Source organism: Sabethes cyaneus, chromosome 3 (assembly GCF_943734655.1).
Source record: "Sabethes cyaneus chromosome 3, idSabCyanKW18_F2, whole genome shotgun sequence".
NCBI lineage: Eukaryota > Metazoa > Arthropoda > Insecta > Diptera > Culicidae > Sabethes > Sabethes cyaneus.
This window is the reverse complement of record NC_071355.1, coordinates 139,354,664-139,381,007: the sequence shown is the minus strand read 5'-3', so window position 1 is coordinate 139,381,007 and position 26,344 is coordinate 139,354,664. Positions and strand designations below refer to the sequence as shown.

General features: G+C 39.5%; 1 protein-coding gene across 1 annotated transcript; it reads right to left on the bottom strand.

Annotated features, from left to right (window-relative positions):
• Positions 1-20,837: 20,837 nt before the first annotated feature.
• LOC128740196 (uncharacterized) lies at positions 20,838-25,049 on the bottom strand. The gene has a single exon (XM_053835725.1). It carries the CDS (start codon positions 25,047-25,049, stop codon positions 20,838-20,840), a length of 4,212 nt encoding a protein of 1,403 aa, XP_053691700.1.
• Positions 25,050-26,344: the final 1,295 nt, after the last annotated feature.

Below are 26,344 nucleotides of genomic sequence, written 5' to 3'. Positions count from 1 at the left end.
AATCAATTTCGTTAATATTCATGAGCGTAATGCTAAGTTAAATCATATAAACAATGAATCAACCTAATCCATGCGAGTAGTTTGACGCGGTCAGTGCCCAAGTTGCGAAATGAAGACTACAAAGATCGGAACACAATATCATTCATCACTTCCGAATGTTCCCAATCCGTTAGCGCTGTTGCAAGGAAGCTGGGAAAAAGTTTTTTCTCTGTTTGCACAGTACGAATTACACTGTCTCGCAGTTTTATACCACCTAATAGAGTTGTAAATGTTTTCCACCCAGTGCTATTTCTAGAGGGAATCATTCATCACTTTATTCTTTCGCTCTGCTGTCTTTGGTGGGGAATTTCTTACCTGGTTTGTAGAACAAATGCATCATTTGATTTATCTAACGGTTTTACTGTAACTTATTAGAAGTAGCCTTGTGGTGATGTTTATGCTCGCTACTAAATCGTTCCTGCAATTTTCCACCGCATCGACTATGACAACATTCTATGCTGAAGTTGTTAAGAACTGGAGTCACATTACTCAAGCCTCAAGTGGAAAGTAGCACTGATAAACCCTGGGAAACATGTTGTGTCAATTGAACATGGAAGCCGTATGACAAACCGTTCGCTAGTCAAGTGAGACGGTTAATTCCTTCCCATATTTCAACCGAACCTACTGATGACATACGTTTCACTTTCCATCCGAGAAGTGATTTTTTCACCTATGACTTCGCACGTCCGCTCAAATATGACAGGACTTACAACACTTTCTTCCTTATGATAGAGAAATGTACACAGCAGAAGACAGCACAGTACACTTCAAAATTTTTCGCATTTGCACAAATTTCTACCGTAATTTTTGATCGCAAATAGATAAAACAGTTCTGCTCACACACATTTAAAATCAAAAGCTAAAAAAATAAGAAGCTTAAAAACTTGCAAAAAATTTGGTCAGCCTTGTGCAATTAGGAATAAGAACGAAAAAAGGCACCTGTTTCGGTACCTTCTGAAAGAACGAAACCGCATATGTCATGGAAACATGAATCTCGTAATAATAGGGAATTATAGTTATTGAACCGTGAATTGTGCAATGTATCGGGTACATCGTGTGACAATTGGTAATATTTTCGACTGGGCTGAAAAATTGAGTTTTGAGCATCATTTTCATCAAATCGTGATTTGATTTTTTTTACCTTTAAGGACAAGTACATTGCAACTGTAGGGTTAGAGTTACTGGAACTATGATTTTATATTTAAGCGCATAAAATCCATGAGAATCAATTATTTTTAGACACGACCGGGCATGACACCGCTGCCGCCAAATTTCAAAAATTGAAAGAGCTAGTTATTATCTACAATATTGCTGAATTTTTTCGTAACATCTTTTAGATTTACGGAATTCAGTGCTACTACTACGTCGGTAGCCGGGTAAATGATGATTTGGTTATCAACGGTTACTAGCCGTATATCACCATAAATATAAATGATGCAGCAAAGGTTTTTTTTTATCAATATTCTAAATAATAAAAACACACAATAAAATGAATCAAAGTGAACGTAGGGTATGTTGCTGCTTCGTCGTAATTGCCTATTCCCGTCCTATCCAACACAAATTATTAAAAATATCAGCATTTTTATGACACACAATGCAAAACTAGTTATTCCCTAATATTTTAATTCGTTGTCTATCATACGCGGTCAATCAAAGTGAGCTGAGATCTATTTAAATGCTTTTTTATCATTAAAGAAGTCCTACCAGCCAAATTTGCTTCGTTTTTTCCGTGCGACTAAGAAGAAAATGTCGACTAATCGTTTTAATTTTCGTCATTCATGAATGAAAATAACTCACGCAAGGCGTTGCCGTTATTCTACAGCCAGGAAAACTTGCCTGACCTGCAAAAATTTTGCAGAATAACATTTGTCATGCCGTCCTTCACAAATACATGCGCTTCGTAAACATTATTGTTATTTTTAGTTCGGACGATGAAAAATTTTAATGGACGAATTTTAAAATGGTACGACGAATTTAAGATAAAAAGTCAGTTGCGTAATTTCAATAATATGCTTTAAAAATCGCTTTTCAGTGATTTCATAGTTCACGGATCGGAAGGTAAGTGTGTTTTGGTCAAATCAGCAAAAGAACTTTTGGAGTATTCTCTAAATTCATCTAATAAATGATGAAAATTAGAATGGTTTTACTTACTACGACGGAAATTAGAAATAAACCCTATCCTGACTCGAGTTGATTTTGATAGTGAAACAATAAAAGAAGTTGCAACTGAGAGCAAAATAACATGTTTTGAAAAACAACAATCAAAAACATTAGTTTTGGAAAATTGTGCCAAGATTGTGAAGCAGATCACTAGTTTCGTTTTCCATTTTCCAATGGTTAAACCCGTTTGCAAATGGTTGGATGTTCTCAATATTCATAGAGCAAAATAACAATGCCGTTGCATTTGCGTTGCTGCCATTGAGACGATGCTATTGCCGAATGAAGCAATAATTTATTCATCTTCATCCAATAATTTCCACTGCTTCTCATCTTTGCGATTGCCATCATGGCACAGCTCAAAACAATCAAATTCATGACTGTACGTAGTTGAATCATAATTTTATTCAAATTAAAGCACGAAAGCGACAGATTCTGATGATCATTTCCAATGGGAAGCGTGCCTTAAATAGTGGGTATATAATTCCGACGGATGCGGGTTGTTTCGGACCCAACGCTACCTCTACGCAGCTTGCATCAATTTCGATAAAGCGACTGCATCTTCGTATTATTCGGTACATATGCGAATAAATAGAGCTTAATTTTACATCTTAGGTTAGCAATATAGTTCAGAAGCTTCGGTGTTTATCCTCAGGGCATGATAGCATTATTCAGCACTTATTTGGCACCAGAAGCAGGAACTAAATAGCATGCTGCCAGGAAGAAAGAATTGTGTCAATTGTTTTCATTTGCGAACTGGACTACGCTTGACAAAAATCCAATAAAGAGAAATCCCTTGGGTATCGATGATTGTTGCATATATACTCGTGATAAATAGGATATGTTGCTGGAGGTCGAATCTAGCAGTAGGGCGGAAATAAAATAATGGGAACGTTAGCAGCATTTCATTCGAAGTGTCATATCAAAATACAGACAAATTCACTTACTGGACAATCTACGAAAGGTGTTGGAGAAAGTGACTCTCAACAGACTGGAAAAATTCACACAGAATTACAGTTTGGTTTCAGGTCGGGAAGAAACATCGGGGACGCTAACCGCACGGTCGTTGATAGAGCGGAAAAAGCGAGGAAACCGCACGAGCTGTGAAGCGATCGCTCGTGCGCTGCACAAAATGATGGTTCCGGAATACCTATGCAAAATCCTGAAGCGCTACTTTTAGGACCGGCCACTGGTGTACTACACAAACAGTAGAAGAAAGATAATCCCGATTAGAGCTGGCTCATGGCGACGCAGCTTAGCCAACGACATCCAGGCTGTAGACAAGAACCTGTCCTGGCGACAAATAAAAGCTATGGTGGGTAACCGTCAACAGTGGAGATTTCTGATTTCATCCCTTTGTTCTGCCGGACCGGCGAACTTGAACACATAAGTGAGTAAGTAAGATTAGAGCTGGTGTTTAATGTGGAACGCAATGTACAATGCTGTGCTAATACTAAAGCTGCCGAAGTCGAAAGAGATTGGTGGCTTTGGAGAAGACAAGGTGAAGCACTTCGGCGTCATGTTCGACGTCAGACTTAATTCCAATAGCCACGTCGACTACATATTCGAGAAGGCTGCGAAGGCGATCGCTGCATAGTCCAGGATCATGCCTAACAATTCTGCCATAACCAGCGGGAGACTTCTCCATCTATTTCGTTCCATGGCAACTAATCTTCAGTTCCGCGGGCACACAGTGCTCGCCAGATTTCGCTCCACCTGGTCTTGCCACCTCGCTCGCTGTGCCCCTCTTCATCTTGTTCCTACCGGACTCGATGCGAAAACCATTAACAAGCGCATCCACATCGATTCTCAGGTAGGAAAGCCCCGTCTGGATAGAAGCGCTGAAACCGAAACGAAACTTAACACGCATTAACAGAATGTTCAGGCTTTGGCTTTGCGAGTGACCTCTGCTTACAAAACCATATCCTTAGAGGTAGCTAGTGTTATTTCCGGAATAACCATTAGCGGCATTACAACGGCTGAAGAATACAAGTGCTACAAGCAAAAAGGCGTCAGGGGAATATGCAAGAGAGCCAGAATTATTTCGATGGCCAGATGGCAGCAGGAACGGGACAAAGCGGGAAAGAGGAGATTGGCCCAAGATTGATATAGAATATCTCAACCTGGGTTGACAGAAAGCATGGTGATGTAAATTTCCACCGGACACAGTTTTTATCTGGTCAGGGTTGTTACAGAAAGTACCCTCACCGATTTGGTCATGCAGAGTTACCTTTCTGCGTGGTGTGCCAGAACACTGAGGAAACGCTGGAACACGTTATCTTCGACTGCCCGCGATTCGAATTAGAACGACGAGAGATGTTCACTGTCGGTATCAGCGTCGCTACATACTTACTTAATTGGCCTAACGTCTTACGACAAGGCCTGCGCAGAATAATTTCTCCATCTGTTTCGGTTCATGGCAACTGATCTCTAGTTCCGCGGGCACCCAGTGCTCGTCAGATCTCGCTCCACCTGGTCTTGCCACCTCGCTCGCTGTGCCCCTCTTCGTCTTGTTCCTACCGGATTCGATACGAAAACCATTTTTGCAGGATAGTTGTCCGGCATTCTAACAACTTGTCCTGCCCCACGTATCCGTCCAGCTTTAACCACTTTCTGAATACTTAGTTCGCCGTAGAGATGCGTGAGGTCGTGGTTCATTCTTCGCTTCTATACACCGTTCTCTTGCACTCCGCCAAAGATGGTTCTTAGCACCCGCCGTTCGAAAACTCCGAGTGCTCGTAGGTCCTCTTCTAGCAGTGTCCACGTTTCGTGCCCGTAGAGGACAACCGGTCTAATTAGCGTTTTGTACAGTGTGCACTTTGTACGGGGGCTCAAATTGTTCGACCGCAACTGTTTGTGGAGTCCGTAGTAGGCCCGACTTCCCCTGATAATATGTCTTTTAATCTCACGGCTGGTATTGTTGTCCTCAGTTGCCAGTGAGCCAAGGCATTCGAACTCGTCGACTACCTCGAACTCATCCCCGTCAATTACCACGGTACTGCCCAAACGAGCCCTGTCGCGCTCGGTCCCGCCCGCCAGCATATACTTCGTTTTAGACGTATTTATCTTCAATCCAATCTTCTCTGCTTCGCGTTTCAGTCTGGTGTACTGATCTTCCACCGCCTCAAATGTTCTGCCGACAGCATCCACGTCGTCAGCAAAGCAGATAAATTGACTGGTTTTATTGAAAATCGTGCTTCTTTAACTTCCCTTATCGATGGGGGTGGCACATCTTCGTTGCTTGCTACACCAATGTAGTCAGTTCCTCCGCTATCATGGTCTTCCGCCTGTACGCCATTCAGGTGTTCATCGTAGTGCTGCTTCCACCTTTCGATCGCCGCAGGTCGTCAGTCAAGATAGCTCCATTTTTATCTCTGCACATTTCGGCCTGCGGCACGGCTTCTTCTCCTTGAAGAGTCGGGTTTGCTGTGTCCGCTTCTGTTTGTATCGCTCCACATTCTGGTGGGTGGCTCTACGCAGCATTTGTACCCGCACTGCGTTCTTCTCAGCCAATATCTGCTGGCATTCTTTGTCAAACCATTCGTTACGTCGATTCGGCCACACGGCCTAGGACGTTCTCCGCTACGCTGTTAATGGCTGTTTTCACGGCATTCCAACAGGCCTCAAGAGGGGCTTCATCCAGCTCACCCTCTTCCAGCAGCGCGGTTTCGAGAGATAATGCGTAGTTTTCGGCGACCTCTGGTTGCTTCAGTCGCGCTAGATTATACCGTGGCGGGCGGCGGTATCGTAAGTTGTTCACAACAGATAGTTTTTGACGTATCTTTACCATCACTAGGTAGTGATCCGAATCGATGTTACCGCCCGCATAGGTTCTGACGTCGATAATGTCTGAAAAGTGCCGACCATCTATCAGAACGTGGTCGATTTGTGATTCTGTCTGGTTGGGTGATCTTCAGGTGTACCGATGGTAGAGGCTATGCTGGAAGAAGGTACTACGTATGGTCATGTTCTTGGAGGCGGCGAAGTCGTGCGCTGAACCGTCCAATTACCGGTTTGAATTCCTCCTCCTGACCAACCTGAGCATTACAGGCCCCGATGACAATTTTGATATTATGTCTTGGGCTGTGCCCAGCTAGTGTGTATTGCCGCAGCTCTGGTAGATGATATGACCATCTTTATACGTAAGTGCCATCGTTCCTTTTCAGCATACCTCCTGCAGCGCTACGATGTCGAACTTGCGGTTCTTCACTTCTTTAGAAAGCACATGGGTACTTCCGAGGAAATTTAGAGATCGACAGTTCCATGTTCCTAATTTCCAATCGTTAGTCCGTTTTCGTCGCCTGGGTCTTTGCCGATTGTTCCGATTAGAGTTATTATTACTTACGGAGTCCATTGCTTTGATTTTTTAGTGGTTCAGGCTTGCAAAGCCTGCAACCAACCCCACAGTATCGCCGGAGGGTCAGCATAGCTCGAAGGAGCCATCCTCCCCTGTCAGCATACGATCTTGGCTTCCACCGGGGTTGGTTACCCGATCTCCACCGAGGTTGCTCGTATCCCGGCTGGTACCACGAGGAGGTAGGGGCAGAAGTTGCTGAGTAAGAGGCTGTGGGGTCTATTTTATGCCCAGTGCGCAATGCACCGATAGTACCCAGCCGTTTACCAGCGTCGCTAATGTTGTTCGTAGAATGTACTGTAACGAAGCAGTAGAGTAGGGCGGGGCATAAGTGCGATGTTTGAAGTTGTCATCAATTTTCGCGAGATATAAAGAAGAACAACAACAAAATATATTTTATAGTGATGCGGCTACTCAATGTCTTTACATTCAACTATAAATCAACTGGAATAATAGTGTTATTGAAAATAAATTCTTCATTCTTCTGAACCAATGCCGATTCGCACTTTTACCCCACTAGCGGGGTAAAAGTTCGATTACCGCGGGGCAAAAGTTCGAAGCTCGAATCCATGAAATTAGCACAGCAGTAGCTAACAAAACCATATTATCGTCAATCTGCGGTATGTTTCGGTAAGGAATATTCTCAGATTACACCTTTCCTATTTTCCGCTGGTGTATTGCAGCCTCCAACAGATCGAAACTTTCCCAAACGTTTGTTTTATGTTTCATCAGCGGAAAAACATTGTTTTCCTTCGACCAACATCTGTAGAGCACAGTTTTCTGCAGATCTTCCATTTCTAGTATCTGTAATATAGTGCCAAAAGCTGTATATAAGCTATACATTTTTGCCCCGTCCGTGAATCGCACCTTTACTCCGCTAGGCGCTTGACGGGGTTTGATTAAATTATGGAAAAGCGAAGTATATTTTGTAAACTCTTTTCACCGTATTTTCAAAACAGATATGCGAGTGATGTAAAACAGTGCTACAAATTTTCAACAAGTAATATCGTCCTGTTGATATCGTATTACCCGTATAACAAAAAATTACATCAAAACCGCCCTAAAATAACATAACTCAGCAACTATGCTTCGTAAGCAACCAAAGTTTACGTTAGATTCAAGCAGTCAAAGTAGTCACCCATTAATGCCAATGTAGTCAATTTACTCGAATCTGCACCGATAAATCATTAAATCGCATCCTTACTCTATAACAAAGGTAAAAATGTAGTTTCAACCACATTTATGGTTGTTTTACGCGCAAACAGAAATTTCATTTCGTTTCAAACTGATTTGTATGATTGAAATGAAAATATTTACATTGAAAACTCAATTTGACAATACTTTACTTGTAATTCAAAACTGTTATTTTCTTGATTCAAATACAATTTCGTTTCGAAACAAAAATATTTTTAGGTTGTTATAAAAATTTCGTTTGAAACAGACGATTTTTTTCGCTCCGTGATAGAAACGAAACCTTTCCCCGAACAACCCCGTTGAGAATCGCGGCTATAGGCAACGCTGACGGACGAACAGCGTCGCCCGCAGTACCTTACAAGTCGCAAGGACTTGCATAGTGTCGTCGTCCCGTCAGTAAAATGAGTTAGATTCTCGATCCATGAATCGAACTTTTACCCCGTCAATAAATCGAACTTTTGCCCCGCTAGGCGCTTGACGGAGTTTGATTAAATTATGGAAAAGTAACATATATTTTGTCAATTCTTCTCACCGCAATTTCAAGAGAGATATCTGAGTGATGTAAAACGCTGCTACAATTTGTGAATAAGTAATATCCTCCTGTTGATATCGTATTTGCCGTACAACGAAATATTACATCAAAACCGTTCTAAAATAACTTTTACCCATAACTCAGCAACTATGATTCGTAAACAACAAATGTTTATGATGGATTTAAGCTGTCAAAGTACTCACCCATTCATGCCAATGTAGTCAATTTACTCGGAATCCGCACTGATAAATCATTGAATCGCACTCTTACCCGCATCGTACTTTTACCCCTCCTTACTCTATGAATAATACTAAACAAAGTTATCACCAACATTATGAGAGCACTGCAGAAAAAATTGAGGTAGCATCAAAGCAGCGATGGGGGCGGGTAGTATCATGGATCCCAACCACAGACAAGTAGAGATGATCGAAACTCTGCTTACCTGTGAATTTGTGTTTCGACTATTTCGAAAAAGGTGATTTATTGCTATACTTACCGTGACATTATGCTGGTTCCGAGCCCTACCAACTGCTCTCTCATGTAATGTTTCATCGTGTACCTCCAACAGCAAAAATCGTAAAACAATGTCAAGCGAGCTCTATGGGAGTCCATACTTCCATTAAATTTCCACACTCTTCTAAATCCTTCACAAATGGAGTCATTTTTTGTAGGTGCTAAAATTTTCAAGTTAATTTTTTTATTAAAAACCCGAATTAATCCACCTAGCGGCGTGACCTAGCCTTTCTACTGCCACAATAATCATTATTTAATTTCTCAGGAACATCTATGTATAATTAACTTGACTATATTTTTAAATATCCGTTCCGTATTCCTCAAAATCCTTATTTGCCAGTAAAATTCCCAACGTATTGCGTAGAATAATTAAATTTTCTTTCCTTGGGTGCGTAAATACTTGTAACACCTTATTTAGTTTTATAATCGGTCAGCCTTAACTTTCGGGCTTCAGAGCCACATACGAAACTTGTTTTGAATTGACAATATGAAATATGTGTTCAGAACAGATTTTTTGATAATTAATTAATACCATGTGTTCAAAAGTTAGCATCTTTGAAAAACAAGAGTTCAGAAAAATTATTATTATACTTCGCCTTTGAAGACAAAGGATATCGACAACAAAATGATTAATCTCAAAATTTATTAGTACTCAAAATACTATTAGTTTGCTTGGCTTCAATTTTGCAATATATCTGAATTAGAAAAAATAACTGAATAGAGCATTAGATATGAAAAAGAGAAATTGAACTTTTTCTTAGCTGGCGCTCCTTCAGATAATTATTTTTGCATGAAAATCAAAACTTATGCTTCTTTTGAATGTACTTTCATGAAAAGATAGTCATTAGCTTGATCGCATCGTTTTTACAATGTTGGAGGGTTAGGAAAACAAGAGGGTTGCAAAAGCTGCGCCTTAAACATGCTTGAGGATGGGAAATATGATCGATATGATTTTCAGTGCTTGTCATTTTTGATTTATTTGTTGAAACATGATACATGACATAAGACATCTGTCCTTTAAAATGTCACTAACGAAAATAAATCTTACAAAATTACTACCGTGCAACGTTTACTTCCTATTTTTCATATAACATTTCTAAGCTCTAGTATCTATTGATTGAAAAGAGCATATATTGATACGCAAAATATGTTTGAAACTTGTATAAATTTATTTGGAAAAATCAACTCACTAGTATTTTTAATCCTATATACCACTATACCTAAGGAAAGAAGGAAAGCCTAGGTGCTACATTCCGTTATCGAAACTTGACCTTCTGTTTTTATACGACAGAGTTCGCAACCAGCTGTTAGAGTGCAGGACAATTGCAGGGCCAGTTGCTACGATCCTATTGACTCTAACAGCCTCTCCCAGTCGAGATTCTATACTATATCTACATGCTTAAATTAACTGCTATTCTTCGCTTTTTGCTTTTCTTGTACAATTGTGAGCAACAGCAAGTGAAGAAAATGACAATTGAATTCTGAAACCAAAGAAAAGAAAAAGCTTTTCGATTGAATCCCACTATTTAATTTTTATTTGCAACAGATACGTAGTTCGCCTACGACGTGCAGGCTTCATCAGTGTCTTATTTCAAAGCGTATACGTATCTGTCGCGAAAAAATATCAAATAGTGGAATTTAGTCGTAAAAGTTTTTTCTTTTCTTTAATTTCAAATTTCGTATTCCACTAAGAGGCTTCAAAAATTTCAGACTATTGATTCAGAAAAGTGAGAAACATCTTTTCTTGAATTTCAATGCAAATTTAAAAATTGCAAATTGTCATCCCAAGTAACAATTTGAGTTTTATTACACTCGTATGATGGCATTCAAGACCAAAATTGGTCATGAAAACCACCATAAGAGTACAATCAAACTCACATTGTTGCTTGGGATCACATACATACACATACATACATACATACATACATATATACATACATATATGCATACATATATACATACATACATACATACATACATACATACATTCATGCATATATACATACATACATACATACATACATACATACATACATACATACATACATACATACATACATACATACTACATACATACATACATACATACATACATACATACATACATACATACATACATACACACATACATCACACACATTGAATACAATCAACATTTGTTTTGAATTCACACGTTTAACGGTTTATTACACGGTGCTTAAGTGTTAAAGTTTAAATAACTTTTGAATGAACCGTCCGATTTTCAATAACTCGGTTTTGTTTGATAGATCTCAGCAGTAATTTTCAAATAATAATAAAATGTGTGATGTTTTTCATTGAATTAATGCTTATATGTTACAAAAATATGTTTTTAATACTGTTTTTCACATTTCTTTATGTAACTTTCAAACTACAAGCCCAATCGTCATGAAATTTGGAAGTTAAGGGTTTGCAAGGCTCCTCTTTCATATGCAATCAATTTTGTTCAAATCGATTAAGGGACCTATGAGATAATGAAGTCCCATATTTTTCATATTTTTATACATAACTTTTGAACTAAAAGTCCGATCAGTATGAAATTCAATAGCGACCAATGGGACACCTAGACCTTTCATTTGACACTAAGAACATTAAAATCGGTCCAGCCATCTCCGAGAAAAGTGAGTGAGATTAAAAGCGTCACATACACACACACACACATACACACACACACACACACACACACATACATACACACACACAGAAAATGCTCAGTTTTCGAAACTGAGTCGAATGGTATATGACATTCGGCCCGCAGGACCTTCTTTCCATTTCCGGTTTTCCAAGTGATTTCTATACCTTTATACTATATATTTATATAGTAGAAAGGCAAAAAGAAAGAAAAAAAATTAAGCCCTTTCCAAAAATTAGTCAAGACAAATTTTGAAAAAACCTAAGTATGCAAAGTTGCTTATTTGGATGAACTCTATACACATACAAAGTTTCATTTAATTCTGAGAGGGTCGTGCTAACCTTTGGTCGAGTTGGCGTGAAATCCGTCAATATCAGAAGTTTAATGTGTTCACGCATCATATATTCGTCATAAATTCGATTTCAGGGCAGCATACAATACAGTCGAACGCGAACGACTACGGCAGATAACGTACTAGAACGGTTTTCTACAATGCGTTAAGTGCTTTCTATGATACATTAAATGTTTGAAATCACTCATTTAAGCATACAATTTTTATTTTTAGGTACTCCCGTGTTCAAGATTATCCGTACATATTTACCTTTTGTAAATTACGCGTTGGTCGTCAAAATTCTAACATAAAGCGCATTTGGCGTTTTTGTGAGAACAAATGGTTGTCTTCTCTTTATTTTAAAGGTCATAAGTTTAATCTTCGTTAAAATTCTAACAAAACAGATGTCAAAATTCTCAACAAGGTAACAATGACACTGCAGTAATCTTATTGATATTCACAATTATCCTGAAAATCCCTTCAGGTTTATTTCGATTTACTTCCGTTTCCCTATAATAGAACAATCGAGTTTGACATTCTCATAAATCCTTAACCAATAACTGCATTGATGGAGTAACTGCTTTCGTTAAGAAGTACGTAATAAGAAGAAATATTTTCCTTGAAACCTTTGCACAATTCCGCCTTAGCACAGAAAGGATTGAGACACCACACTTGTAAGCACGTGAAAATGGGCACTAAAAGCGCAACGGCCAAGAGGACAATAAAGGTATTTCACCACTCACCCCCCAGAGTTCGCTTCCGCTCGACGGTGAAACGGAATCATTAAGTCTTGAACGTTTGCTTCGATTTGATTACCATTAGAGCTTTGTTTATTGTCCTTTTTCGCGATTTACGATTATTAGTGGCTAGTGCTGAAATATTCATGAAATTGCATATAAACTATTGTTGGCGTTTCTCGGGAAGACTTTCCGCACTTCCAATCACTTTCCTGTTGCCCGTAAGTCACGTATTTTATACGTGGATTTCGGCAGTATTTCTAATTTAGTTGTTCTGCGGTCGAAATTGTATTTGAATTCAAATGTGGAAATTATTGAAATGTAATGCCTTTACGGAAGCAAACGACAACTCAACGTTAGTGCAAGTTACGAAGCAGTCTGCATTGACCATTTCTATTTAAATGAAAGGTAATATTTTTTTAACATTTAACAATTGATTTTATACATCGTGTACAGTAATACAGAATTTTTGAACGTAGGCTTAGTTTACAAATATATTTGTACACATCATTGCGGCTTGTTATGGATGTTGCATTTGTACTATTTTGATAATGAAGCTTACTTTTTCAGGTTATAATTCTATTCTTACAATTTTACCCTAGAAATTCATCTCAGGGTTTTATGACGAATAAAAATAAGGAAAAGAAAGCAGTACCCATCGTTTCAATTTCTGCTACTGAGTCACAAGAGACCGGTTCTGTTTTGTACTACCAACGCTTGGTGCCTTTTGCTGGTGATATCCGTTTCATTTCGTTGCGAAATGTGAGAGGGAACGCAACGAACAACCATTTCATTTGGCCAAATCTTCACTCTGGGCTACAGCACAGGAAGGATAAAATGACGTGCGAGTTGCTTCCTTCGACTCAGCTACACGTTGATACATTTTCATCCTGACTGAGCCCTTCAGTTCGCCTTCACCCCGGATGGTTTCTGCATATGGACAAATGCTGATGAAACATGTTTCGACTCAAATTTCCATTTTATTGCGTTTTATTTCACGCTCTTACGATTGTGTGTGACATTTTTTGCGAGTTAAGGAAGTGAAAATAAAACATGTTTCCCTTTGGCAAACTATGGCTGGTAGTTTTTGTGGCCATCGGAAAACGGCGCATTGAAGTCGAATGAATTTTTGAGTCATTCGGTTGCTCGTTTGATGATATGGACCTGGTGATTGATACCCATTGCGAATAAACACGGTGAACCAGACTTGAAGAGTTGTGAATGCGACATAAGGTCTGATAGGTTATTGTTACAAAACCGAAGAAATTTATGGTGCTATAAGTTCCGGCCTTTCAAATTCCAATCGACAGCCCAGGATTAGTTTTGATCTAGATGTTGATGATGGAGGTTCAGGAAACATATTCACTATTGTATGTAGTAAGATAGTATACTAATATTTTTATTGTTTTTTTTGCTCGCTGATTAATGTTGGTAAAGCACTTTAAAGTAGGTACCTAAGAAGAAATACGCATAACGGCGAAGTATATGGGCAATAAATATACGTTTTTGTTAAGAAATATTTTTAGTGACTATTTCTGTACGTGAAGTGATAATATTTTGTGTTCTGTAGTATTTGAATTGAACGGCTAAAGTAATGAATTTTAACCGGCTCGGACAATATTAATTGCAAAAATCGCATTGTGTGTGAATATTCTTAAATAAAATTTATTGATATGTTTGTCTAAACTCTACCCTCTGAGACATTAGTAGTCAAAAATAAAGTGAAATAAAAATAATCAATAGGAATCGATTGTTTGATGTGGACTTTATAAATTTGAAGCTGCACATTATTTACATTACACATTGAGACATTGAGGATGGGACACGAGCCATACGGCCGTTAAACATACATACGCTAGGCATAACAAACGTAAGGCATAATGGATGTAAGACAAACTGTCGAAAGGCATAATGGACGGGAGGACGGATGGGTGCGAGACTGGTGAGTCAAATGGCTCCGCAATTTGACCGTGGCTCGTGATTTACGTTCAGTATTCCATCCCCAATTAGCAAAATCTGGAAATTTTTTCTTCTAACGCTGGTAACTATTTTGTAACCTGTTCTGTAGACTAAGACTGTTAGCGGTCTCCTTCGTCGGCTTTCCACGTTCTCTACGACGGATCAGTTACTTACCCTGCGTCTGTTACTAGACAAGTTCTGGTAGTACAGCTTGCAGGCTCATCATCTGTTTGTAGACTTTAAGGCGACGTACGAGTGAGTCAACCGAAACTAGTTATGGTAGATAATGTTAGAGCACGGTTTTCCGACCAAACTAGCTATGCTGATTCGTGTTCGCTGGATGGGTTAATATCATGAGTCAGAATAGCAGGTTTCGTGGCGTTGGATGGATTGAAGCAAGGGGATGCACTCTCTAAGCTGCTATTCAACATTGCCTTGGTAGGTGCAATACGAAGAGCAAATGTGGAAAGGTACGGGACTGTCCTCACGAAATCTCACGTGCTTGTTGGTATGGCGGTTGCCGTCGATATTATTGAATTTACGTCTGATAGTACAAAAAGACCGTTTTCGATATAAAACTGACTATAAAGCCAAAAATCCACAAAACAATACACCTCAGTCGATCTCAATAGCATTAAAAATTACTATTTTGTAAAACTAATGATATTGCCAGGTATTCTCTAAGATAAATATTTGGGCAGATAGCTTGAACAGTTGCCAACAAATTGGTATACTTGGCAGATACTTGCAGACTGCTGAGATATTCGGGTATTTCGTTAGACTGTTTTTAACCTAAATTCAGTTATATCTTATTGCGGGGTTGAATACCCTTGGTACAGAATATTGCTAATCCCAGCATTAGAACATGCCTCGCGCTATATACCATCTCGGCAGCATTACAATGTGCCACCGATGTGACAAACTGTCTTAACAGTTCGGTACATCGCCGTGTCGGCAATCATCGGAGTCGTCTCCGCGTTCAAAGACCTGACTGGTAAGCACAGTCAGTCGTATTCAGTTGACTAAACAATAAAGACTTGGCCGATTCTATGTGGCTATAATTTAGATTCTGCACACTTATTAATTCTTACATAAAAAGCAAAATAGTCTTAAGCAAAAATATTCCTTTTTATATGCAAAATACTTTCAAGAACATCATATTGAGCTACTTGTTGAGATAAACATTTTCCAGGAGGAAATATGAAATGCTGAATCATCCAAAAACAAAGGTCTGCTACTGAAAATGGGTAGAAGATAGAAATTTGATACATTTAGAGAAATTACATAAAATTATTTTATCCCTAATGTTTTGAAACTAAAAAATTGAAAACAAATTTACTTAAAAATTTATTACTTAAATTGTTGATAAAGTAACACCTGAATATTGGACGACCCCTTCAAAAGGTGCATAATTTTTTCATTCAAAAAATTGCCGCAGATCACATTGAGCTAAAACATCTCGTTTAACCACAAACATTTTAGTCGAGAAATTTTAATTTCTGGCCCATAGTGCGGTGGGGTTGTTGAAGTAAACCGTTTTCGTCGTCCGACATCCTTGCGACGTGCCCGGCATACCGTAGTCTATCGGCTTTCTCCAAATGTACAATGGGAATCTATCCAAACAGTGCATGTAGCTCGTGATTCTTGCACCTCTCCCAAGTAACAATTCTAACGCCACTTGGTTTTACTAGAAATTTAAAAAGGTTTTATTGGGGTATCAATCATTACCTATGGGTTTATTGTGGTATTGCGCAATACCAAGAGGATACGAATCCAAACACACTTATAACTAGCTAAAAAACCATAATAAAACTGTTGATAAAGCAAATTTATTGTTGTTGCACTTTAAAACTTGTTGGCTGCACCACGTCTCTTATAAACTTACCATAAGTGAGGCGTAGCAATACAAAATGGCGCACCAATCAAAATTGATCTTATCGCGGCTACTTGTCAAACCGCAATAAATTTGTTAGTTTTATAGAGCTATTAAAACGGTAACAGCCTGACCAAACAGTTTTTTGCTGCTATTATGAAGAATACCAAATTTCAAAACCAAAATCATTTTTTTATGCGAAGCCATATTGCCATATTCTAGTATTTTATTTTAGAGTTAGCTTTTAGCTCGCAGAGTTTGGAGTTTAGCTCGCAAACTAAAATTTATCAAAGCAAAATGTTTTGCAGAGAGAAACTTATTATGAATCTGTTTTCCTATCAGAGGAAGCAACTGAAATGATTTTGCCAGAAATTGAGATTGACTAACTGAATATTTTCAATTTGTTAAAACAACCAGTTTTCGAAAATTGCAACATTTCAGTGGCGCGCTGATTTTATTGACCACCATACCAATATGCACGATGAAATTAAATGCGCACATGCTGCAAACCAACGAAATTGATTAAAATTTAATAAATATTCTATGGGATATTTTATTCTGATCGCTATAAACCAAATCGTTCAGAATGATCTGTCAGTAAAATGTAAACTTTTCTGCTCACGGATATATTTTCAAGTTGACAAACCTAGCGAACTTATTGAGCTTGTGCCAGAAAAACGAAAAGCTTTTTTAAATTATGGCGATGGCTGACAAAGCTTATTGCTGCTTATTGGTTTTATGAAGTTGGTCATGAAAACCACTATACGAATGTAATAAAACTTGGAATTGCTACTTGGGCCGACACTCTCCATTTTCAGTTGGAACTCCGCCAAATATCGTCCGCAGCACATGTCAAGGGCGCGTTTGTTCTTCGTGAGCAGCGTCACAGCTTCAAGTCCATTAAGAACTAGCGGTCTAATAAGAGTTTTGTACATTCTTTGCTTTGTACTTTATTCCTTGCTTTTTGATCATAGCGTTTGGTGAAGGGCAAAGTAGGACCGATCTCTCATTTAAATGTGCCGCTGGATCTCTTTGCTAGACTTGTTGTCCGCGGTTCCTACACGAATTCATCTACCACTTCTGGTTCATCGGTTATCGTTTGAGAGATGTGCGCGTTTGTCTCCTTTGAGTATTAGATCTTAATTATTTTTAGCCCAATCCTCATAGACTCCGCTTTCAGTTTGGCGTAGATTATCTACGCCCCGTCACCACGTTCCTGGCCATCTGCGGAGCCTTGGAGTTGGCTACCTTTGGTGAAAATTGTACCACTCGTTTTGATGTTCGCTTGTGATTTGCGATGTTGAATAACATGCAGGGTAAGCGTCATCTTGTCTCAACCCTTGCTAAAATTTCCGCCCTAATGCTTTCGCGAACTCCTAGGGGCTCGTGAACCCCCATTTGAGAACTGCTGCTTTAGAGAATACAATGGAATTTAGACGCGTTTCATATTAACCCTGCATAGGGTTGCACAGATCGGATGAGTATATTTACTCTATTACGTACCCAAAAATTGCATTACTAATTTAGTATAAGGTGTTTTTTCTAGTCCTTGCAACTTTTAGATGAGGCGGAAAACATTGTTAATCTTAAAATCTAGGAATAAAAATTGCTCAGAAAATAGAAATAAACATTGATTTTCGGCACCAATCACGGAGATAATTTTTGGCAGGCAGGCAGCATTTTTAGCAGCCTTCAAATCAACATATAATTATTTTTATTCAAAAGCGGTGCGCTATATGACAAAAACGATGCAATAGAAAAGTTTTGCTTTTGAGTGTTGAATCTCGTATCGCGTTTTTCTGGCGAAAATCTGTCCGAAGGTGATGAAAGTTGAGATTCTTTTCGATTCATTCATCGTAATATACAAAGCTAGAACGCAGTTTTTACTCCCATCAACTGTAACTGGTAAACCGGAATTTCTAAGAAAGAAATATAAGGATTCTTAAGCGAAAACAAAAATAAACTCAAGGCAGGCATAAAAGAGAATTGATTATTCCCAAGGTAGCCCACCTCTGGCTACATGTAGAGCACTGGTCTTGACTGAATCCGCAAATGATGCTGTCTGTCTGTCTATTTTTTTCACAATGTTGCATGGTTCTTAGCATTCCTTTTAATCCTTACCGGTGCCATGTTTTCTAATCTGATACATGATGCGATTTTTTCATTCCACCAGCTATCAAGATGAAATCACGCGCACAACGTCATCCAGGGCACGCGCGAAACCTGATACGTCGTGGCGAAGGCATAATCAAAAACACTGTCACGTGTGAGGGTAATCGCGTAATAAATGAAGAAAACATCAAAATTCATTGAACCGATATTGGCTCTGATAAATTGCAAAACAAGCATAAAATTGCGTCGAAAATGATTGTTAACAAATTGGATGTTAGCGTTAAGGAAGGAGGCCTTTATAAAACGATGGAATTGAATTAACACACGGCAAGCGGCTTCCAGAGCTGCACGAGACAAGGACCGCTTATCTCCGGTTGGTTAATATACCTACTACAGAGAGTGGTTAGTAGCTTTTAACAAGCGATGCACCGGTAGCATGCGTGTTCTCTGTAATAAGTCGATTGCATGTGCTAAATGGCGCCCTCTCTCGTGTTTTAACTCGGTTGTGATAACTTAACGTAGCATATATTTGTGTGTGGGTTTACGGTGCAGCTGCCCGTATTTGGACTTTATATTTTTTATTGTACAATAATTATCCTTGTTGCTATTGTTATTAATTATCCTTGTTGTAATAAAATGATTATAGTGCGAAACTAGATGGAATAGGTATCGTAACTTTTTTTTACTCTTTACTGCTTCTTTCATGATACCCAATGATTGTACGTATACTTCAGCGTAGGAACGAAAGAGTGACGAGACTAACGAAGATCTCTCTTAGCAGTCGACAGCAGCAGGAAACGTCTATTAGGATTTATGTCATAGAGGAACACCATCGTTGAGGCATTTCGCTATGAGGTTTGGCACGCCTTTTCAGTAAGCAGCACGTGCTGGGAATTTTTCCTTATGGTTTATTGTGCATAAGTGTTTCATAATTTCGGCAAAATTTTGATAATAAATTTATTATAAATATTTACATTTGATTATGGTAAGTAGAGCATGAGTAAGGGATGTTTTGAGATTTTTTTTTACTTTACGTGAAGATGTAGGTAAGTATATATTTGGAAGGTAACGGATTACTTTTCGCTACTGTGAATGACGAATATAAGAACATATTCTCGTATTTTGCGTCATTCACTGCATGCTTATATGCATGATTAACAGTAATTATTATTTGTGTTAGTTTATGCACGTAAAATACAAATGAGTCTATGTTTTCATTGCAATCGTCATCTCGTATCTATGGAAATTATGTCTTGACTAGCATTCATGATTGTATATGACAGTGCATGCATAAAATGAGGAGTGAATCCTGGTGTGAGCAAAACATTTTTTTAGAGCAAAGCATTTGATGCTGTTAGTATTGATAGTATCTTAGAGGCAATAGAAGACTTTGGCATTCAAGGCTCGCGATATACCTAACTGGTTGAAATCGTATCTTAAAAATAGCAGTTTTTTTGTTCGAAACAAATTCTGTTCGTGACAATATATTCTCTGTGTTTGGCAAGAAGAATGCAGTGAATATATTTTTATAAGCAATATCCCGCTTTTGGACTCAAAAACTGCTTTTGAAATTGGGCTCTCCACCGAAAAGTTCATGACTGCTAATTTCCCGTTAATGAACAAATTGCCGGAAGCTATCTCACACGCAACCTGTTGCAAAGCAACAAAGAAAGACAGTATTTCCAGTTTTTTAACTCGATTTATTTAAGAAAGATGAGATGTGGCGAGTTAAAAAATCCCTTAAAGATAAGAATAGATTTTTCATTAAGTACAATTTTAACCATGGGATAGCATAATAATCGTTATAATTTCGCTTTAGGTGTATCAATAGTAGTTTTTATGATTTTAGAAGCAAGTATAATACCATGCATGATGTTCCTAACCCTAATCTTAGTTTAGTTGATAAGTAGCATGTATTTTTCTATAAGAGTCTCAATTTTTGCTTATTTATGTTTAATGTTAATATATGTTTTAGCTGCATGCTTCGTGCTTCGTGCTTATGGTTTCACTTACGTTTAGTGTTCGTTTGTAATTTTCTGTCGATCTGCCAATTTTAATCTGCACCAGGTGGTACGTGGTACTATCTATAGATGTAAGTTTAAGGTTAGAAATGATATCGGCAGCATGATCTTCAATAGTTACCTTCACAATAGTATAAGCTTAATTTTAAGAATAACTTTAGTTGAGCACTCAATTTATATCCTAATTTTAAGTAGTTTTAAGTAGACTGATTTATGAAATTAATTAGATTCATTTTATATATAATTAAATAGATTTACGTTATAGAATATGATAAATCAACCGCACTGATCCTCACCTAGCGTCCTATTCGGTCTATCGCTATTCACTTTCTGTTATCGACTATCGTCCTACCACTATGATCGATTCAGATCGTTTCCGATCGGCAGTAGTCGCTGGCAGTACTGTGTAGAAACAAAGCGTCGCTTCGATCGGCCTTTGCTGAATTGGTATCGCCGAGGGAACTCGCAGAAGGTGGTTCCGTCACAGACAACGTGACATTCCCCCCCAGTAAGTTGTGGCCTTCGTCCGACTTACTCGAATTGGAACCGACGTCCAGGATTGCGATGTTAACTGCAGGTCTCTCCATTCTCCCTTGGGCTGTCTCTAAAGTTGCTCGTCTTACTTGCTGATCCTTTGACCGAACGACTTCCACGACGCGTCCCTTCGGCCAACAATTTCTCGGAAGGTTTTTATCTACGATGAGGGCAACGTCACCCACCTCTATCGGGCGCGTTCGTTGAAACCACTTTGATCTTCGCGTAAGTGTTGGCAGGTATTCGATGACGAATCTGTTCCAGAACTCATCTGCATAGCATTGCGAGGCCTTCCACGAGTTTTTCAAACAATCTGGACTGTCATTAAATGCGATCGGGGGTTTCGAACCATTGGAAGATCCGAGGAGTATATCGTTCGGTGTTAGAGGAGGCAAAGAATCAACGTCTAATGGTATATGAGTCAACGGCCTGGAATTGACTATCAATTCGACTTCAGACAACATAGTTCGTAGCAGTTCATCTGTCGGTAGTCGCTTTGGCTTCACTTGGTTCAGGACCTTTTTAACAGACTGAATCAGTCGCTCCCAGCTTCCTCCGAAGTGCGGAGCTGCTGGCGGGTTAAATGTCCACTTAGTATTGGGATCTACAAAGTATTCCATAATCTTGTCCTGGTCTACTTTCTCTAGTTCCTTCCGCAATACTCGGCTGGCACCAATAAAATTAGTACCGCGATCGCTGAAGATTTCAACAGGAGGTTCTCTTCTGGCCACAAAGTTTCTTAACGCTAGAATGCAGGAATCGGTGGAAAGAGAATACGCGATCTCAATGTGAATGGCTCTGACTGTTAAACAAGTCATAAGGACGCCCCAACGCTTCTCGGTCCTTCTTCCGACTACCACTGATATTGGTCCAAAGTAATCTATGCCAGTATAAGAAAATGGGCGAGTGAATGCAGCCATCCGCGCTACTGGAAGATCGGCCATCATTGGAGCATGTGGTTCAGCTCGCTGTATCTTGCACACTTGACAACTATTACGAACACGCTTGTGCGCTGAGCGCAGTTGTGGAATATGGAATTTCTGGCGTATTTGGTTTATAACCGTCTCATGGTTGATGTGCTTGTAATGACAGTGGTAATCGGCTATCACCAAGTCTGTCAAATAGTGCCGTTTAGGCAGCAAAATAGGGTATTTGGCGCAATCGTTAACGAATTGGCACAGTTGAATACGGCTCTGCATACGCAAAATTCCGGTATTGTCGATGTATGGGTTTAACTTGTACAGCTTACTGTTCTTTGGTAGTGTACGGTTAGATTTCATATCTGCTGAGTTATACAGGTGGTTGTATTCTTCAGGGAAAGCTTGTTTTTGAACCTGACGAAATATACACCATTCAGCTTGTTGTAACTCTTCCTTAGACAGTGGTGTTGCATTTAACGGAGCACGAGACTTTCTGCGAAGGTAAGATATATACCGCAGGGCGTATGCCGTTGCCCTGATGAGCCGTTTCCATTTCGAAAATCTTTCGAACCTCAAAACAGGTACGTAGACGTTATGGTGAAAGACAGGCAGATACCACTTCCGAGGATGCTTCGCAGCAACTTCTTCCGGACTCAACTTTCGAATATAGCCTTTCTGTTTATATTCTGAGATTTTCTCCTGCAGTGTTTTAGCGAGTAATTGATCGCGACTCATGCGCCTCTCTAAACAAACTAAACGTTTCTCGGCCATAGCTTTGCTATCCGGAAGATGTATTTCATCGCTTCGCCACAAAAGACCGGTTTCATAACGATTGTTAGTAAGGTGTGTCCGTGACAAGAGCAGCTGTGTAGCGCGCTCATTGTCCTTAGACAGCAATGGTTTCGCAGGCCGCAGAATTCCTAAAGAATCTATAGAAAAGTATTCCTTAAGTGCAGTATTCAGATCTGAATCAGTGTCTCCTGAACATGAACAAATGTGGAAGCTATGACACGCGTTGAAATTTCTTGCAGAAGACTCCAATGTCACTGAGCATGGACCGTAAACTAACCAGCCCAGTCGCGTTTTTTCAGCAACCGGTTCATTTGCAGCTCCCTCCTTGCTCTTTAGTGCATGACCAACATGACAATTATCAATTCCGATCAAAAGCCTCGGTGAAACAGAGTCGTATGAACAAATCGGCAGCCCTTGTAGGTATTGATATCGACTTGATAAATCCGGTATTGCGACCGATTGCGATGGAAGAGCAAGTGTTCTAACAGTATGAACCTTAGGGAGTACGTACTTCTTACAACGATTTCTTGATCCACCAGAAATTTCTAGCTGTAGACGAACAGATTCTCGTTCCTCACGCTGTTGGCCACCCGTCCAGTTTAAGCAAAGTGGGTTTGGTGTACCTTCTAACTGGAGTTCCTTCAATAAGCTGTGCTCCATAAATGTTGCCGAAGACCCGTCATCTAAAAATGCATGAGTTTTAACAGTCACATTTTTTCCATGCAGGATAACTGGGATATATCTGAACAAAACATTTCCGGTTGGACCGCTGTGTGCATTACAGCTTTGAGAAGATGGCTGTTTCCGTGGATCTGTCGCTTTATATCTAACGTCATCGTGTAGCATCGGATGATGCATGAACGTGCATCCGTTCTTACCACATGAGGATCTAACATTACAGGCCCCAAAATGTTTGTTAAGGCACTTTTTGCAGAGTTTTTTCTCCCTAAGGGTACACCATCGCGATGAAACGCTCATGCCACGGAATGTTTCGCATACCTCTGAAGAACTGCATGTTCCCTCGCAAATTACGCACCGTTTGCTATCTGTCCGTGTTCTGCTGGGCTTAAATGATACCGTTTCTTCAGAGTGAACGTTCACATAATCGTCTTGTTTCCGATTCTTTTTATTGATTGATGTTTCGACCGGAACGGTAGTAACAACACAAGCAGCTTCTACTAGTTTTTCCAGCCAATCACCGTAGCTAGACAATGTAACCATCGATAGCGTTTGCCTATACAATGCCCAATTAAGTTTGATGGTTGGTGGCAAACGTTCGACCAGTTCCTGTAGCAGGGCAACGTTACATAAATACTCATCTAGTCCACATGCCTTGATCGTTGCGCAAACATTCTGAACTGCTATTCCGAAATCGATAAGTGTATTTAATTTTTCCGCTCTCGGCGATGGCATATCCCGTATACGCGCAACAAGCGAATGCACTATCATTTCGGGACGTCCAAACAGCGTCTTCAGGGTACTCATAATCCCAGGAAGGTTCGACGGATGCAACAATCGACTGCGGACAGCATCAAGCGCTTTCCCCTTTAGGCTACGCTGGAGCCGAAGAAGATTTTCTTCGTCGCTGTATCCACACATTCTCGTGGAGCTTTCGAAGCTCGCGTAGAAAAGCGGCCATTCCTCGGGATGCCCATAAAATGCAGGTAAATCACGGGAAACCGCTTGTCTCGCCGCTAGTTGACTTCGACTAAGCTCATTGCAGAATGACGAATTCGAGCTGCCCAATTCCGCTTGTGTTCCAGTTTGGTTTATTCCGGTTGACGATCGCCTCTTCTGTAGCACAGCATAACGTTCTTGCAGTTGCCGTTTTTCTAGAGCGTGTTTTTCTTCCAACAGTCTAAGTTCATCCTCCAGATCATCGTCATTTTCGAAACTAGTTTTGCTGCCGCCAGACGAAACGACTGTTCCTATAGCCGTTGAATTTGCCTTCGGGATCGCACCTGTCGACTTCGCACCAAACATACCTCTTATGGGCCGCGGGTCTACATCGCACCGAACTCTTTGATTTTCCTTCACTTGGGTAGCCGCCAGCTTTCGTTCTAGTAAATCGATTTGCTTACGTAAATCTTGAATGGAATCCGATGTTGAAGGGCCTGTAGGGACCTGAGCACTGCACTGCACACAGCTCCAGTCTCTCTCCGACTCACTTTCGTTTACACCGACACATTCAAAATGGAACCACTGGTGGCATTTATCACAATTAACCATTTTCCCATCATCCGGACCGTCACAAAGAGGACAAGCTGAGCGTATAACCGACACTTCGAGGAGCGAACTGATTTCCAGGTCTGAACCAATTCCGTGAGCCATTTTCAATTAATATACCACCCGATCGCAAATTAAACGGATTTTTTAATTTTGTTGCAAAGCAACAAAGAAAGACAGTATTTCCAGTTTTTTAACTCGATTTATTTAAGAAAGATGAGATGTGGCGAGTTAAAAAATCCCTTAAAGATAAGAATAGATTTTTCATTAAGTACAATTTTAACCATGGGATAGCATAATAATCGTTATAATTTCGCTTTAGGTGTATCAATAGTAGTTTGTATGATTTTAGAAGCAAGTATAATACCATGCATGATGTTCCTAACCCTAATCTTAGTTTAGTTGATAAGTAGCATGTATTTTTCTATAAGAGTCTCAATGTTTGCTTATTTATGTTTAATGTTAATATATGTTTTAGCTGCATGCTTCGTGCTTCGTGCTTATGGTTTCACTTACGTTTAGTGTTCGTTTGTAATTTTCTGTCGATCTGCCAATTTTAATCTGCACCAGGTGGTACGTGGTACTATCTATAGATGTAAGTTTAAGGTTAGAAATGATATCGGCAGCATGATCTTCAATAGTTACCTTCACAATAGTATAAGCTTAATTTTAAGAATAACTTTAGTTGAGCACTCAATTTATATCCTAATTTTAAGTAGTTTTAAGTAGACTGATTTATGAAATTAATTAGATTCATTTTATATATAATTAAATAGATTTACGTTATAGAATATGATAAATCAACCGCACTGATCCTCACCTAGCGTCCTATTCGGTCTATCGCTATTCACTTTCTGTTATCGACTATCGTCCTTCCACTATGATCGATTCAGATCGTTTCCGATCGGCAGTAGTCGCTGGCAGTACTGTGTAGAAACAAAGCGTCGCTTCGATCGGCCTTTGCTGAATTGGTAGCGCCGAGGGAACTCGCAGAAGGTGGTTCCGTCACAGACAACGTGACACAACCATTTTAACTTATGCCGACGACGTGAAAATCTTTTTTCCTATTAAAACCATGGATGACTGCCTAAAGTTGCAACTTGATTTAGAGCATTTTGGGAGGTTCTGTGAAAACTGCGGATTAAAAGTTAATACGGATAAGTGTTCAGCGATGACATTTCCTAGGAAAGTTAACCCCGTGATCTTCGACTACGTTCACCGAGATAGTACTATACCGCGTGTAGAATATGTACGTGACCTAGGGGTAACATTCGATAGGCCACTTTCCTTTGTAAAACACATCGAAAACGTGATTAACGAGAGTTTGAAACTTTTTGCGCTTATGAGGAGGTTTGGCCGTGACCTCGATGATCCGTATGCAATACAGGTGATCTACAAAG